At 41.2% G+C, this 18985-nt stretch overlaps 1 protein-coding gene across 5 annotated transcripts in view; it reads right to left on the reverse strand.

Annotated features, from left to right (window-relative positions):
• SLC4A10 (solute carrier family 4 member 10) overlaps positions 1-18985 on the reverse strand; it is a 172041-nt gene that overhangs the window by 84851 nt on the left and 68205 nt on the right. For all 5 annotated transcript variants that reach the window (XM_063116471.1, XM_063116473.1, XM_063116470.1 and 2 more), the window contains exons 2-3: positions 12919-13000; positions 4334-4480 (exon numbers count right to left, since the gene is read on the reverse strand). In XM_063116471.1, the coding sequence (XP_062972541.1) occupies positions 4334-4480; positions 12919-13000 (229 nt within the window). The remainder of the gene's footprint in view (positions 1-4333; positions 4481-12918; positions 13001-18985) is intronic.

Raw genomic sequence — 18985 nt, forward strand, 5'->3', positions numbered from 1 at the left:
AATCATAAAAAATCAACCGATGACCCAATTCGATTAAAATTTGGTATTTGAATTACTGTGCCAATTTTGGTGTCTTTATCTATAAAGCTTACACAGATGTAAGCATTTGTTTAAAATCCTGCTCCTGCACCCACAGCAGCGGCTCGGGCGAATCTTTTGCAAAAGGTGCACAATTAAGGCAGGATGCATGGGAATACTTCAAAATCAAAGCAGATTCTAAGGTGGAAAACTTCTGAGTCCTTTGCATGCAATTGTCAGTGATTGCACAGTATAAGGTTGGTGTGATTTATCTGCTGTAGCAGATAAGATAGCAAACGGGGCAAAGGAAGGAGAACAGGAAGTGGGTGGAGCAAACCCAGCAGCTCTGCTACTCTCAGAGAAGAGGAAGAGGAAAATTACCAGTAGAACAAGGCACATGAATCTGTAGCCGCACTGCAACTAAGAAATAGAACCGGTAAGTAGAACTCATTTACAATGTTGGAGACCCAGGGTCACGTGACGCAGTGCGTCACAGTAACCCATTCAAAACATTAGAATAACATCAGTGTAGATTCCCACATGGATATTCATAAGTATGACTTCTACAATACTTCCCAGAATGCTCAGCAACACACAATTGTTCCACTGCCCACCTGTGGCTTCACCTATGTGGTTTCTCAACAAAGAAGTTGATATGGAAAGATTTACCTCATGGCAAAAAGTTCTTTAAAAGCTGCCATTCCTAATGGTTGTTTCTCTTTATAACCTCGTTATAAAACTTATCCATTCCATACATTATATATTCTCTACAGTTGGGTTATTTGTTTTTAATTCTTTCCACCACCTCTAAAAATTAGCTAAGATAAAATAGCAACAACAACAGACAATGGATTAGCAGCATTTACTTTTCGGTGATTTGAAATGTTTGAAAAAATGACTTTTTGTTTCTACTTTAGGCTACTGGAATCATGGTGATTTGTCCAAAAGAGATTCAGCTAAGTCATTTGGTTCGCTTCAATCTTCATCCTTTGTGACCCATTCTTAATCTACTTAATTCTTACTGGAGTTTTATTTCTTAAGACATTTCTATGAATTTCAATCAACTTTACATTTTTCTGCAAGAGATTTTAAGGATTTCCAGCCCTTTCCTAAAGCCTCAGCCTTTGTAACACCTTGCTTCTACACTTCCAATGCATATAATTTAAAATCCAATTTAAAATAAAAGGCTTTGTAATGACTAGTCCACAACCTAAAATTATTCTGGCATTTACATGTTTCTAAGAACCTAAAATATTCTTTTGTACTACAGTGTGGTGTAATAAGGCATCCTACCAGTGTTTTCATTTCAGTCTCTCTGCTTATTATAACTTTGAAAGTATTTTCATCCCCAATGTACCTTTTGCCTCAGGAAAGCAAGTTATACTATTGCTCAAGGAGGAAATGGCTTTCTATTGGTAAAGTCTACCAGGACCTTCTTCCTGGAAACAACATACCTAAAAGCAGCATTAGACAACTCTAGAATCACCCCAGCATGCCAACAGCTTTGTAAGCAAAATTGGGCAACTGAACAATAAAAGAGAGGTACCTTCACGGTGCGCGCAAGTAAAAACATTGGGGCAGTGGGAAACAGAAGAGAGTTAATTCCTCCCCAATGAAAGGTTCAAATACAACTGCACATTACCATGTTTGGACTATGGCTTATGCAGCAGGTTATGCAGCAGAACCCCATTTTGCAGGAGGGACAACAGAAGCAGGAAGAAGGGGGGAAAGAGACAAATTAGCAGACAAAAGAGAAGGAGGCAGGAACAGAGGCAGAAAGAGAGGAATGGTGAAATGAATAACAGGAGGAAAAAATGGAGAGAGGTATGAAATGGGAATCATGGGAGGGAGGGAGGGAGAGGGGGGAGAGAGAGAGGGGGGGCAGAGGAAGAAAAGTAAGAGGCAGTGAGGGGACACTATGCTTTTAATTCATCCAAGCAATATTTTGCTGTGGGTTCCCACTGGTACAGTTATATTTATAAACCATAGACCTTTTACCCAATGGTGTGTGTGTGTACTGGCCTATTATTTATTTATTTATTTACATTTCTATCCCGCCTTTCTTCCCAGGGAGCTCAAGGCAGCATACATGGCCCTCCTTCTCTCCATTTTATTCTCACAACACTCCTGCGAGGTAGGTTAGGCCGAGAGTCACTGGCTGGCCCAAGTCGTACTCCAACACTCTAACCATTACACCACATGTTTTAGTAATGTTTGCCTAAGCATTCTCCTCTTGCACAAATATTTAACAGGCTGGATTGATCTGAATCTGAAGGAAAGAAAAATATCGGATCAGAAAACCATTCTAAAGGCACTTCTTCAAGAGAGCTCTCTCCCTTTACGGTTTGATGCTGAAGCGCGAAGAGCAACGCAACGGAAAACTTCTTAGGGAAAAGGAGGCCCCCGTGCTTCAAAACTGCTGTCAAGAATAGCTCCCAAGGACAGCGTGAGTCAAGGTTCACTGAAATTCTAGATTACAAGCATCAAGCAGTGACCGGAAACGGGGAAGGAGGAAATGCTCGTTCCATGCTAGCCACTCTCCCTAAGTGGCACCTTCACAGAAGCCTGGAATGGCCTAATTATATCATCATGTGGCAACAGCACAGGCTGTTATAGGCTTCTGCTATAGATGCAGCATGGTACTCCACAAGACTCTTACCCCAGCCGCTGAAAACCCTAGAAAGGTAGCAGCTGATAAATGCAGCGTACTCTGCTCCGTGACTGATGCCAACTGCTCCTTGTTGCAATGCACTCAGGGGCATCAGGGTTGGTGTAGGCTGAAGACCCAGCATATGTGGACTGCAAAAATTGGCTGCACTTTGGATGATCCCTCATAAGAACATCTGTGATGACACACTCTAAGGGCCTAACTAAATGTTATGTTAAATGTGTTGCTTGCAGGTGTGTTTGATCAATGTAAGTGGGGGGGGGAGCTGCCAGTTTTCATCAGGATGGCAGTGAGCAGGAGGGGAGACTTAGGCATTCCTTTTCCCACTTTGATCCCAACAAAAATGCCCCCCCACACACACACACACTGCAAACAGAGATAAAGAAAATTTCCAATCAGCACCAAGCTAGGCCAACATCTTTCTATGACAGAAAGACTCATGCAGACCTGTAATAAGCATCACAGATAAGGGGCTTATAGGGATGGAAATGTGATGTAGTAAAGGCATTTCTAGAGAGAGGAAGGATAGTGGCTGGGTCAATCTAGAGCAGAGCTAGGTAACTTGTGGCACTAGGGGCCGCATGTGGCCCATACACTACTTTCCTCTGCAAGAGAACAGGACTCTGGCAAAAAGAGTGAGAAAAAGGATGGTGGGAGAGGGAGTGGAGTGGCCCTGCCCATGTTTGGTGATACCCAACAGGTTACCCACAAGGGAATATCGCCCTTGACTAAATAAAAAGATTTTCCACCCCTGGTCTAGAGGATAGCTGCTCTCCCAAGTGCCAAGGACTGGGTACAACCAGTAGAGCTCCTCTCAACTCAACAGGACTTTGACTCACTCTCTCTCCCTCTTTCTCTCTCTCTGGCCTTAGCTAGACCTAAGGATTATCCCAGGCAAATGGAGGGGTCATTCCTGCCTGCTCCCGGGATCTCCTGTGTGTCATTTGGATGCACAGGGACGATCCCGGGATGATCCCGGGATATACGCCTGGTCTAGCTATGGCCTCCCTCTCTCTCTCCCCTCTTCCATCATGGGAATACAACAAAAGGGATGTTATGTAGGGTAAGAGTCTCAACTAGGGAGAGCAAGTGAGCTGTACTTTATGCTGCTAGGCAGGCCCACCTTAGCCAATATTGACTCAAGAAGGTATTTTTGCCATGCTCCTTAAGGTGTGCCTTTTAAATCTCAGCTCTTTTTCCACAATCATGAACAACTTTCTTCTTTCCAGCATCTTACAGTGTGAGAAAGACATCTTATAGTAGACAAAACAAAATAGATGCTGATGGTAGGGGTCCTCTGTTAATCAAGGTTTGCCGAATATACCTTCTCTGGTCACACTCCCCTTCAGGGATCAGGTTTATTTCTAGATCTGGTACTATTGCTGGAGGTCCAGATATCAGCTCTCATCAGAAGCACCATTTACCAACTTTACCTGATACACCAGTTGCATCCCTCTCTGGAGTCAAAGCACATGACCACCATCATGCATTCTCTGGTGATCTCTTGACACGTCTACTGTAATGAGCTCTATATGGGGCTGCTCCTGGAAACAGGTCAGAAACTTGAGGTGGGCCAGAATTTTCTGCATATACCATTACCCAGAATTTTTTTTAGAATATCATGTACAAGATTAAAGCAACCCTTACCAAATGAAGGAGACTCCCTGCCATCTTCTAATCCTGAATCTCGTTCTCTGTCTCTTTTTCTGTGTTTGTGTCCACGGTGTCTATGACGTCGATGGCTTTTCCTTCCTCCCAGAGGCACATGAACTCCAATAAACAAAGTTCTGTGACCTGCAGAGCAAAACAATTAAAAACAGATGGACATTTATGGTCAACAAAAGATTGAAAGTGGAGGCCATATTGTAGACTAAAATTAAAGTGATGTAGCCATTGAAGTACATGTGATGGAATCTGGAAAGTAAGATCAGTGCTAATGTAGATTTGGTCATTTCCCCCCACTCACCCATCGTTATTGGATTTGGTGTCATGTATTACTGCCTAGACCAGGGATGGGAAACCTTTGGACTACAGGCCTCCCCATCCAGCCTGTGGAGGCATCATGAAGGTCACTCCCCCAAGGACCTTGCCCCCCCCCCAGGAAAAGGGAAAAGGCTTGAGAGAGTGGCTCTCAGTGGTCACACACCCCTCAGCTTTTTCTAGATCAGAGGTGGGGAAACTCTTTCAGCCCAAGAGCCAAATTCAATTTTGGAGAAGCTTTCAAAGACCACATTCCAGTGGTGGACAGGGCTGAAGGCAAAAGGGGAAGGCCAAATACCAGCTCTTACTGCCAGTGACTGAGCTTTAGGAGCGGCATTTCAACCTTTTAGAATGGGGAAAAATGGATGAAAGCCAGGAAACCACTAAATGGTCAGTGGTTAGGGTAAAGGGGTGGGGCGGGGGGCATGGCTGTTTGAGGAACCCCAGTAGAGCTGGATCGGAACCCCAGGAAGACCAGATCTGTTTTTCAGGCATGAGATTTGCCACCTCTGCTCTAGATGGGCTAAAATATAATGGAACACTATCTCATTCGGACAAACAAGAAATGTCACAAATGGCATTGGAGAAGGCTCGAAGGGGAGAATGAAAGGAGGCAACGAGTTCACATTAGCACTTCTTGGACACAACTGTGCACAATTGGATATATAGTTTGCACTACAGCAACTGGCAGTATGGTAAGAAACTGTTGCAAAAGGCATCTTTCATTTAAGGATTAACTAGCATGCAGATTGGCCAGCTGTAGTCCCCAGTCGTATTTTCTTCTCATTATCTTAACAGCCACAATATAAAGAAATAGCTACTGCTTTGCTAGAATCAGATGTGTCAATCTCACCCACCCACACGCCCAGGAAAGAAAGAAGGTCAACAACATTAAATCGAAATACCACGTGACCTCTAATCCCATGCAGACTCCAGCGAGGGCAGAAAACCCAGCAAGGCATCATTTGTCACAAAACATCAAAGACATTTGGGCATGACAGGAATCCTCTCAAGAACCAGAAATAAACAAGCCCCTGGCACACTATTAAAACACTGGTCTCCTCCCTCCCTCCCCGACCTTATATAGAGGCATTTCAATGAGACTGTTACTGTTCCCATTTTTAATAGTGTCTTTGCAAGCTCACTGGAGTTTCTGAAGCAAACTGAGCCCTATCCAGGCATTCTGCCTGGAGAGTTAATACCAACCCATGTATGCAGCCCAGGGCCCTGCACACTGGCTTCATCCTCAATGTCCCCATGGCTGCAGACCTGCCCTGTGCTAAGCAGGAAGTTCTGAAAGAGGCTTCAACTTGTGAGAAGAACCCACAGTGCCATTGGGAATCTTGCTTTATCAGGACTCCCAGTCATGCAAAGGATTCTACCCAGATTCAAGTGCACACAAGCAGAAGCCAAATTCAGACCTGTTCACCATGGAGAAAACTTCCTGACTGTTAGAGCAGTACGACAATGGAATCAGTTGCCTAGGGAGGTGGTGGGCTCTCCCGCACTAGAGGCATTCAAGAGGCAGCTGGACAACCACCTGTCAGGGATGCTTTAAGGTGGATTCCTGCATTGAGCAGGGGGTTGGACTCGATGGCCTTGTAGGCCCCTTCCAACTCTACTATTCTATGAGATTAATAAGAGTGCAGTGGGGCCAGCATGCATGGGGATTTTGGGGGCAGAGGCATCACGTGCCCCCTACACGAAGTAATACTTCCTGTTCAGCCATAACAGGACTTGGGAATCATAATGATACAGATCACTTCTTTCTTCTTTTTTAACTGATTATTTAAAGTGTGTGTTTTTAACATCAGTGTGTGTGTGTGTGTGTGTGTGTGTGTGTGTGTGTGTGTGTGTGTATCAGAGACAGGAATATAGGAAGCTGCCTTATACTAAAGTCAGACCATAAGTCCATCTAGTCCGATATTGTTGACACTAACTGGCAGTGGCTCACCAGGGTTTCAGGCAGGGTTTTTTTCTGCCCTACCTGGAGAATGCCAGGGATTGAACCTGGGACCTTCTGCATGCAATGCAGATGCTCTTCCACTGGGCTACAGACCCTCCCACATGCACCATTCTTCCCTTCCAATCCCACCGCATGTGGATTGACATCCCATGCCTTGCCGTTTGCTTAACAGCCTGTATTGCTTTTAAAAAAACTGGATAAAAAGTGTTGTTGTTAAAGCATCTCAAGCACAACACACACAACTGTGGTACAGAACTACAGCAATAACAAAATAAACACATCATCTATCCCGAAGTGCCTTTGAAAAATGAAGCCACAGAAAGAGTGTCTTCAAATTTCTGTGATGGGAACAACATATGTTGAAAAAAGGGTCCCTTTTCCAATTACATTTTCCAATTACTTCCAGAAGCAGAAAAGCAATTACTTTCTGATTTAATAATTTAATTGATTCCTTCTACTTGGTACAAGGAATAGGCAACCTTATCTTAGAACCGCTCTTGGCATTATGCAGTACAAGGTGTTACGATTCTTGGCGGATCTCATTCATACTGTTCACAGATAGGGAAAGGGTCATATATTCATTAATAAGGGTTTAACAGATTAACAGTATGATCATATGAATGTCTTCTCAGAAGTAAGTCCCATTTCATTCAATGGGACTTACTCCCAGGTAAGTGTGCATAGAATTACAGCCTTTGGTAGCAATCCTAGGGTGACCATATGAAAAGGAGGACAGGGCTCCTGTACATTTAACAGTTGCATAGAAAAGGGAATTTCAGCAGGTGTCATTTGTATATATGGAGAACCTGGTGAATTTCCTCTTCATCACAACAGTTAAAGCTGCAGGAGCTATACTAGAGTGACCAGATTTAAAAGAGGGCAGGGCACCTGCAGCTTTAACTAGTGTGATGAAGAGGAAATTTCACCAGGTTCTCCATATATACAAATGACACCTGCTGAAATTCACTTTTCTATGCAACTGTTAAAGATACACACAATTGATGCCTACATTTGGAAAAATATGCATGAAAATATACACAGATTTTCCTGTGGGGGGGGAGGGGAACAAAGTTTGCAATTTTATATGGATTTGAGTCGGAATAAGCTTCAAGATGGAATTCAGAGAACTTCCAAGAGAGGAAACACTATTTTGAATGCTGAGATTTAAACTGATTGTGGTCGGTGTGGAAAGACTTTGACGAGATCACAGCTGATCACATTGTCCCCATGGCAGAATTCTATTTTTTTAAAAAAGTGGGGGGGGGGGAGGATCTGGAAAGTCCCAAGGGGTAACTGTAGATATAGGGCAAATCAGCCATCCACTGAAGAAGAATGGAGAAAGCAAGCAGGGAAGTAAAGCAAAACATCTGTGAACAACTACTCAAACTCTGGAATCCTGAATGATAATTACAGTCCAGAAACTAGTAATTTGGGATTTAAAGAAAGGAAATTAGAGGATTCTAACGGGTGATGACTACTCAAGACAAGACAGAATTGGAGCTAAGGAATAAACAGGAAGAATGAGGCCTAATTTGCACTGAGGTGATAAACTTTGTCTAGGGTGTTTCAAATTGCAGTGCTCACTTCCCACTGCTTAAAAAGCTAGATGTCAGGGGAAAGAATTCTGACCTAGCCTTCTCCCTAACATGCTACTTTTCTGTGAACAGGGAATCTTTAATTGGAGGAGTATTAAATCACACCAGTCCTCACCTGCAGTCTCAAGTAGTCATCAGCTCCAGATGCAGGTCTACCATCTTCGTGTGAACTAGTCCTAAGATAATAGCTACTGAAACTGTGCCCCTACTGCATGGTATCTTCCTTTGTCTTATCAGTTTATGCAAGAAGAAATAAAAATTAGAGCCCATTACAAACACCAGATGACAACAAACAGTTAGGGTGGCCAGGTGTCTTACCCTACAGAGGACAGTGCTCTGTCTGAAGGTGTCCTTCATTTGATGGGCTGTCCAACCTAAGTCTGATTTAAAATTAAAGAACCCTAATGGGGGAGAGCAGAGTTCTTGAACTTGCCCAGCCCCAGTTGGCAGAGTCAAACAAAACTGGAGAACATCCAAAATGCCCAATGGAATTAGGAGATGAAGTCTTTGGATGTTGAAAAATACTTCATCTCTTTATTCCATCATCCATACTTGGCACTTGGACAGCAGACTAAGCTGGCCTACAAGTTACCTGGTTAGTTTTCTCCACTATGGTGAGATGTATCTTATTTTTATTTAAATTATAGTTATTACTAGCTGATATGCCCGGCATTGCTCGGGTCCGTGAATAATGTTTATAACATTTATTTGATATATAATAAATTTCTATGCAACTTATTCATCTTTAGGTGGGTTGGTTTTTTTTTAGTTTGGTTGAGTTAGTAAATTGTTTTGTTAGAATAAATGGGAAATTGTGTTAATAAGAACTGTATTTTAAATTAGAGCCTCACGATAAACCACATTTTTTTGTTTTACCTGAGAAGCCTACACCTCCCATCATGCCTTGGCTGGAGCAGCTATCTAAACTTCAAAAACAATCAGGACACACAACACCCTTTCTACCAGCTAAAAAAGATGCAAACCTAAAAATATGTTTTCAAAATATACCCGGCATTGTCCAGATATCTGAATAACATATAGTAGGGAAGCGGATCCACCATCTTAAAGTAGCAGGCCAGTGATAACACCTCTTTTAGGTCTAACGATGCACTTCTCATATCCACAGATCCATTAAACAGTCTGACACAGACTCAGGGGATCTTTGCTCAGACTCAGGTCACCATGAAAAAGATCAAAGAATTGTACAAAGAGAGTTTGCCCAATTTCTGAGTATATTAGCATTGAATTCTATCTCTCACTCTTTTACGTTATTTACCATTTACAGCTCCTCATTATGGCAATAAAAATACACTGTTTAAAAGTGTGCTCCTACAGAGGTATAACCACCTTTTGATGCTGTGATATTGACAGCAGAATGTCCACTAATAAATATGATTGGGGATTTAGTTCTCTCTTCTTTTTTAATTAAAAGAAGATGGTGATAGTGATGAGCATATAATCAGCGTAGCATTCTCCACTGATTATTTGGCTTTAGGTCACAGTGCTCAGAAGCTACAGATTACCAAAAGAAAGTGTTAAAATGGAACATGTTGACAGTGGTCTCACCAATATTAGATAGCGGGACATTTGCATGATCAAACAGGTGGGCTGAAGTGCATGCCGGCAGCTATTTTGGATATTCTAGCCTTAGCCGTGGCTTGTCATGTGGGACGAGCCAGGGCTGCAGGGGACAACCTTTGCATAAAACATGACCTGCTCTAGAGTCATGCAAAGGTTGTTTAAGGCACTCACAATCCCTGCAACACAATGACACGACAAGCCATGGCTTGAATATTCAAAAACTGCCTGACATGCACTGGAACATAGGGTGGCTCAATATGGCTTCAACAAGCCATCATGGGCAGCCGTGATCATGTGGACTGGATCCAGGTTATATACACTCCCCACTTCCATGAGCAGTGAGAAGTCCTAGGGGCAGTGCTACAGAGAGAGGTGTTTCTATGGTATCTGTTTATTTATAAATATACTTACCAGGCATCGATGGAGAAACAGCCAAGCAGCCAGTCAGGCAGTGCTAGTCTCTAAATCATCATCAATTCTGCTGCCCCCCACCACCACCACCCACAAAAGGAAACAAAATCCACCCAGAGGCTGCCAATGTTCCTTTTTCAAGCCAAGCTGCAAACTCACCCCCATTTCTGTCTTGCTCTCTATTTGGCAACTCTCCAAACTGTTTTTCTCTAATCCTCACCTGAACATGTGGAGTGAATCTTAGCTCTTCAAGAATACCTTTTAGCCATTTAGAAAATACAACTGATCACCAACACCAAATATTAGCAAAGAACACACGTAGTACAAGAGATTGACAACTCTTTCTTCGACACGGAGACCTGGTTCACACAATCACTGCAGCCCACCATGGCTTATTAGCCATGGTAGGTTGCAGCACCACAGTCACTAACATGCCAATCTAAGCTGCCCCTGCAGCTTCTCATGTTATCTGAACCCAGCAAGGGTGACTTCGTTAGGGTGGTATACAACTTTAGTGCTTATTGAGCCAGCTCCCTATATTTTAGTCTGAGTGCCGTAAATAAGGCAAGTATTGTATCAAAGGATGAACCCACAGGTAGTTCTGGGTTGAACCATATTATGGAGAACAGATTTCTTCTTGAATTAAGAGAGACACAGGGCCAAAACAGGGATTACTATGCATCCTTAGCTAGCAGCTACATCTTTTTTTGCACTTTTATTCTAGAGTAGATGTAGGTACTCCAATCCAGATGGGGACCCTAATATGAAGGTATGAGGCTTTTAAGATTTGGATTGGGGGCCCTGCACCTACTCTAGAGTAAAAAAAAAAAAAAAGAGCTGCTAGATACAGATTTAAAGTAATCACTGTTTTGGCCTTCATTACAACAAAGTTAGTGAGTCCCTCTTCTAATCCAAAGTTACCTGTGAGTGTTGGCTCTGAAGTAGCAGTAAAGGCAAAAACATAAAGCCTGTGTCCCATTCCTCACCCACCTCCAGATTTAAGCACCTATACAAAACAGTCACTGAACATTTTGCTATAATATGTTGATCTGAGCAACCATCTGTTCTGCCTGGATGGTAGATCTGGATGTGGCGACCAAACATAACTGCCAAGAAACCCAAATAAAAGCAGAAAGGCTTCAATCTGTAATAAATTATCTAGCTTCGTTTGGTGCACAGTAATTTTCCAGTATAAAGCCAGTAAGTAGTTGTACTTTTCTTCCATGAAATTTAATATCCTGTAAAACTGTTTCCTCAAGAACCAGTTGCCTGCTGTGGATGTGATTCCACATTTTGGGGGGGCATCCTGATTTTTAATTTTAAGTGCTTTAGGTTTGAAGTAAACTAAAATTGAGGCTTCATGAGTCAACAATCCAATATAATATCATTCAATGAAAAAACATTGATCACACAGGATTAAGCAAGCAGTCCCACAGAATGAAGAAAGCACTAAACACATAATGAATGTGAGAAGCGATTTTAATGCTATTTAATCACAAGAGTTTGTTGACTTTGTCGCAGAAACCTTTCATGTTAATAATTCAGATTTGTATTGTCAGCCTAACACAGGAGTGGCCAACCTATGTCACAGGAATCATATTTTACCTGGGCTAGAGTCAGTAGAGCCTACTTTATGGCATGCAAAAGTTAACAATTTTTTTCAGACCTGAGACCCATCTTTAATCCCAGCTGGTATTTCAGGACCCACTTCCAAGTTTTTATCAGATATTTCACTCTCACCTCCCCCACCCCCACCTCCAGCTTCTTCCATCTTTCTTCTCTCTCTTTTTTTTAAAAAAAATGAATATAAGGTGTCACTGCTTCCACTACCCATTATAACTGCATGTTGAACAAGCTTCAAATGTAATACAAAATAATGTCTCTTAAAAACAACAACAACGTGGGCTCATTCCTGTTCTGACATACCTGGTAGAAACACTTGATCAGCAAAGCTTTCAAGTTTAGGGCCCAAAGACACAGAGTTAATTTATCTCCTTTTTTTACTAATTCTGTTATTCTTTTGAGGAGGCCATACAAGTTCCAGAAAGTATCGTATGCTTTCTGGAACACTACCCCATTTAAGAGAAAAATTGTCCACAGAGCTCTGACCTTACAAAGTTACCACAAGTGAATACTGGTGCAATGAAGAGACAAATAATTGATGTTTTTCCGTTGGAACATGGCAGATCATTAGTTTCTTCTGGCTTAAAATAAAAGCAGCCACAAGTCAGCTTAAATCACTAAATTGCCACCTATCATATACTACTACTATTCACTTATTTTAGGCTGCAATCCTCTGCACACTAAATACAATGGGACTTATGTCTGAGCAGACATGCATGGGATTGCAGTTCGTTTTTTAATCAACTAAACTGTCAAATATTTAACCAATTAAACCCCCAAGAGCTTCTCCAAAATGGAATTTGGTTCTCAGGCTGTAAGAGGTTCTGCACCCCTGATAAATACTTTTGATCAACCAAATGACACACATTTCATCATTCCTCCAATGAGGACTATTGGTGTGTTTTCATTAAGGATATTCATACTTGCAAGAACAGGGCTTTGTATTTTGTTAATTGGCAATTTATTTTCTCCAACAGACACTCACATATGACCCTACATACATTTTTCTGAAGATGAAATTAGGTCAGTGCTTTCAAAAGAAGTAAGACCATGAATCAGAAAAGATAAGAGCTCACCTTCTAAGTCTTCCTTTTCGAAATGTGTTTTGAGAATGGAGCGTGTTCCACCCCTGTCCACCACTGCCTCTTCATCATTTCTCTACAAAATAAAAGAAGTTACATAGATCAGTTTTTCGCTTTTACTGTCATCATCATGGCTCAAGAGTGGAAGGGGAGGGTACATTTTACTGGAGCCCAGGGTTTCAGAGGCGCTGGCCCAGTTTACAACCTCACTTCCATGAGGGGGGAAACATTGACATTAAATTGTAGAGCATGCTTGATGATATTTTTGAAACTTATTTCCCTGTAGCTATCTGCCTATTGTGACAGTTGACAGAGCCAATCAGAAGCAATGTTAGAGCAGAACAAGCAACACTCTGAACAGTTAGCTGTTTACCAATACTCTTCTATAGAACAGAGAGAGTGTGTCTGTGCAATTAAACTAGGAATTGCAGTTAGATAGAGAGGTTTGTGCTTTCTCATGTTCTCTCAAAGACTACCAGTCCTAGAGTTCCTTGGAAATAGGCAGGAAGGAAAGATAGCTAGCAGGAGGGAGAAAGCACCATAATAATCAGGGATGGTGGGGAAAATATGTAAGTAAATGTTTAATTCACAAGTATCCTTCAGAGGTTTTTGGGAATTTCATTTGTGAAATATTGCATCTGGGGAACAAATGGTCATGTTTAGGAATACAGGAAGCTACCTTATACTGAGTCAGACCACTGGTCCATCTAGCCCAATATTGTGAACACTGACTGGCAGCAATGGTTCTCCAGGGTTTCAGACAGGATTCTTTCCTTGCCCTGCCTAGAGAAACCAGGGATTGAACCTGGTTCCTTCTGCATGCAAAATATGTGCTCCTTCACAATGAGCTATGGCCCCTCCGCTTTCGGAAAAGCGTATGAAATACCCCCACCTATGTTATTACAAACAACAACTGCAACTAATTTTTAGTTGTGGCTTTTTTTGCACACTGCCAATGACTGTGACAGAAGCTGAAGATGTTTCAACAAGAAAGCACACATCAGAAACTTCAAACAATCAAAACTTTGGTAGGATAATAACTTAATTAGGACCAACCAAGAAGTTTTGAATAAGTCAGCAAGCTTTGTAGAAGCCTTCTTCAAGCTGGATGTTATGTTAAACAAAAATAGCAGAAAGGGAATGTGTTTTGGTGGAATACCATGTAGGATGGCCCAACCCCAATCTCACTAGCCGTTACCCCAAACCTGTCTCCGTATCCAGAATTTTGTTCACTGGTTGAAATGAACATTAGAGATGTCAGAAGTCTATCTTCCCAACACATGGGAGACAATCAAGGATATGATGGAGGAGGCAGAGCCCACTCTTCATTCGCTCTGTCCCCTCATATGATGGCAATTACATGGGAGACAATGACACTCAAATAGGGTTTTAGTCTTGAGGCATTTCAACATACCTCAGTTTCTCATTAAACCAAAGTATTTGTTTACCAGTCAAATGTAGCACAAAATTTCAGAGCAGAAAAGCAAGGCTGAACCATGACTCTCACCAAGTCCCTTACCTCAGGTGGCAGATTGGAAGCACATACTCCACGGCTGCCCATGTATCCAAGTTCCTGCTGCCACCATCATCCTACTTGGGTGCCATCATAAGCCACAGCATTATGGACAGCAGCTGGTGACCACCATTTTAAGTCATCTCTATTCCAAGCCCCACCCTCTCCAAATGTAATGGCTCTTACTTTAAGATGCTGTCATGAGCAGGACCAGGTAAGCTGCACTCATCAGGCAGGGGAGGGTGGAAGCGAACAGCAGTATGCACATAGGAAGGGGTCATGAAGAGCTGTGGCCCAACTGACAGCATGGCTTGGGCCATCCTTACAGAACAGGTAAGTACAAAAGGTTTAAAACCAAAGGCAGATGAGTGCAACAGATGTAATTAGGTTTATTAATTTGTAATACAGAAACACTGGGCATGCAAGGTATATATTTGCATAGCTACAATATTTTTAGAGTTTCTAAAAGTCCGGTTCTGCTGCCATGGTGGGTTAATTTCTACAAGGCGCAAGCCACGTTAACTCAAGGCAAAGGTCAGAAATCGCAGCAACTCCAAAACACCCACACACACACCCACCAGGGATGATCCAAACTGGATCCAAATCTAAAATCTGAATCCCCATGTGCTGGGGTCCCATTCTTTAATAAGAAAAGTCTAGCAACACTGGCAAAATGGCATCTACACCACTTCCCTTGTAACATGAGAGAAGCAGAGTTTGTGAAAAGGAACATAAGAGCAGTCCACCATCCCGTTTCCTACAGTAGCTTCTGATCTGGAAGGTAAGCACATAGCCAGCATGACTAGCAGCCACTGTTATCCTTCCTAGAAATCCAAGGAATTTTATGCTAATAAAACGTTTCCACTCTTCATGCTAATGAAGGCTGTTTTGGGTAACTACCTTCTGTCTAGCAACAAGATTGATTAGCATGTACAATAAGAAAATATGGGGGCAGGCTGACAGACAATACACATACATTTCCTGGGAAGGCCTAATGAGAGAGAAAAAGTGTCTCAGGCCACCTTGTTTGTGTAGAAGGCCAGAGTACAAAGGAAATGCAGTATGTACTAAAACTGCTTAAAACTAATGGATCTGTGATGCATTTTTATTGTAACGTGTCTTTTTAAAATGGATGCTAGCAAGGTCAAGTTGGCAAATGAATTATTGTGGGATTCATCACACAAACAATATCAGATGCAACCTAAATTGCAATGAACTAAGATAATGTGGTTACAATGATGGTGAAGCCCCTACCAATCAATTACCTCTTTATTATCACAATTGCAAGTTGTGGGGTTTTTTTACCCCTCTGCCTTTCCCATCTCTTTTTTTTCCCCTTTTGGGTTGTGCCTTTTTGGATTCTAAACCTGCAAGCAGGGACTATCTTATTTTTATTGATTGTTTGCAAATCACTTTTGGGAGTCTTTCTGGGATAAAAATGCTTTCACTCACTCAAACTATCGATCAGTCATCCTGGTCTAGATCATTAAGGGCAGTTTTAGGATTTCTCCTTTGAACCTCTCTCCCATTTCACTCCCAAATGGCTTTTGCATCATGAGTTGCTTTTTAAATCACAGGAGAAACATAGCTGCCACCGACCTTTGTCTCCATGGTAATGCTGAGTAAAAGGAATGCCTGATGTGATATCAACTTTAGCACTTTCCGTACCATTCAAGAAGCAGGCTATAGTGAAAGTGAGGGAAATGGTGATTACAGTGATGTCACATCTCTTGTTTTTACTAGATGTTCTATGAGAGATGGACAGGGGGAGATACAGGGCAGTGGTAATGACACATTCCCTTGTAATATCTAATTGGGCCCTCAATCATTGATAACTGGATAGCAGCAAAATAAAGGTTTGTTTTTCTAATAAACCTAATGCAAGGTAGGAAACCTAATGCCATTCAGATGTTTTGGACTACAGTTTCCATTATTTATTTATTTATTACATTTGTATACCGCCCAATAGCCGAAGCTCTTTGGGTGGTTCACAAAAATTTAAACCATAATAAACCAACCAACAGTCTAAAAACACAAATACAAAATACAGTATAAAAAGCACAACCAGGATAAATACCTAACTATTGGCCAGGTTGACTGGAGTTTATGTCAGTTATAATCCAAAACGTGTTGGAGGACACTAGGATGCCTACCCCTGACCTAAGGAATGATCCTGACCCTCTCTAGCTCCAAGCAAAGAGTGAGGTCACTGGATGTCACTATGGGAGAGCATTTCACTGCAATCAACCCTATGCATGCCTAGGGAAGGTCAAGAGTTATCAAGGGAATCAACTTAAGCCGTATCAGGAAACCTTCCCATGCCAACAGCTATGCACATAGATCGCAAAAATCTTCTTTTTTTGAAAAGGCAATGCCAAGCCTCTGCGGGTGTGTCAACCATACACATTTTCTTGAGAAATGCAGGCCGCCAATACAGTTGTTGACTCCTGAGGAAAGCAAAGCCATGGAGATAATTACTTCAGTGTGACAAGCCATGTGTTGTTTTTAGACACCCCAAATGCTGTTGGATGTTCCAGATGAATATTCACTGAGATACTGCTACGAATTAGACATGTAGGATGCATAATAATTCCACATTTTCTATAGTGAATCTCCATCCACATGACATCTATTTCACTGGTTATTTGACACTTTCAGAATAGTCCAAATACTATATTGTCAGTTACTAACGGAATGCATCTGGCTGCATATCAGGTTTCAAGGTATTTGTTCTGTACTTCTGTTAACGTTCACCTTGACATTTTTAAGAACTGGCTGTACTGAAGCCAAGGAAAGAGGAGCATGCTATTTGAACTTAAAAAGAGCTAAGGACGCACATGGAAACACATATTTTCAAAGATGCTTAGCACTATGTCTCAGTTGCTGAGACAAAGAAATCCCAGATAGCTACATGACATAGTTGTGCAAACTGATTTACTGTGCCTAACATTTCTTTAGTGGAATAGCACATTCAAATGGAGCTAAAGAAAGCACTCTGCATTTTATCTGTGGAAAATAAACCTTCCTTCTTTGAAGAGTAGTTGATGATTTTTTTAAAAGGCAATTAAGCCCAGATTCTCTGAAGTATTATTTTAAAACCACCCTTTTCTTATTAGAATGCGATTGCAACAGCTTTCTGCATTAAGGTTGATGGATTGATGTGCTCTTTTTGGCCAGCGCTGTACCACACAGTACAGGATGTGCAACAAAGTAGAAAGCAATTAGTTTTCATTCCAGATTTATATCTTGCTCAGGGCTGCATGTCATATGCAAGAGGACAGTGCTGCACTCCCTTCCTCCCCCTCTCCTTGCAAAAGCAAAGACAACACTCAAATACCCTCTCCTGCCACGCTGCTAACATTTTCCCCAGCTTGGGGAGACTGATATGTCAACAGATGCCACCTATGGATACATTTAATACCTGTAAATGTACAATTCATTTGCTAGATGAAAAGAGATGATCATTTGTGTCATTAAATCTAAAGTTACAAATGTTATAAATTTGATGGCACTATATGTGCCTAAGGGGAAAAAAAAGGAAAAATAGGTTAAATCAGCACAAAACAGTCTTAGTATAAATACTGCAAATGAATACAGGGTTAAAACATTCTAATTCTGTGTTAAGCTACACTGTCAAATAAGCAGTGATTCCATTCCTGGAGATATACCTTAGGCGCTATGTGAAGTGAGGCATGTTAAACGTATAATCGATTAAACTCGATTGGTTCTATGTCAGTCTAATGTATCTTCACATTAAGGTGACATTAGTTTTCTTTCCTAAAGAGTCACTGAGTTATTTTTGAAATTATCCATGCATTCAGTTAAGCAAAACAGAAGAAGAACTTTAATATTCTACCTTTAGACATTTCTGGGTTTGAAAAACAAACAAATCATAACGGAATAAAAGATGATGATTTTTAAAAATCTAAGGAACATCAGAGTTTCCAATAAGATTATATGACTTGGAAATGTATATTTATTGTTATAGTATTAAATTAGCAGATTACAATTTTATTACTCTTATTTTTTTGTACTTATTTTTATTTTTTTGTACCTATTTTGGATGGAAATATTTTAAAATATGATATTCCGGTTGTGTTGAATTACAGCACTGCTTATAATCCTGAAATGAAACATTGCCATCACTGAGTTTCATAAATTCTAATTTAAACACAGGCAAATCATTTTGCTGTCACTACAATCTGGATTGGGGGGGTTCGTCATGGGAAAAAATGTCACAAAAAGTTAATTCCAGTTTTTGAGGCCTGATTATATTACTAAACTCAAACTTTACAACCAAATTCAAAAAGGAAAGTCAGTCAAAACCTGGAAGTCAGCATTAGTTTACTTCTAGCTTTTCCAATATTTCCCACAGATTTTCATTTCTAAACTACAGAATCGAAATATTGCTTAAATTAATTTCAGAACTGGCTATTTAATACTTTACTTTTCGGAAGACAAATATAACTCCAGCTTCATCGTTTTAGAAAATCATGCATACTGAGATACCTGAACTTGTTGAAATTCAATTGTAACTTGGCTATAGGT

Source organism: Elgaria multicarinata, chromosome 2, assembly GCF_023053635.1.
Source record: "Elgaria multicarinata webbii isolate HBS135686 ecotype San Diego chromosome 2, rElgMul1.1.pri, whole genome shotgun sequence".
In the NCBI taxonomy this organism is placed as follows: Eukaryota; Metazoa; Chordata; class Lepidosauria; order Squamata; family Anguidae; genus Elgaria; species Elgaria multicarinata.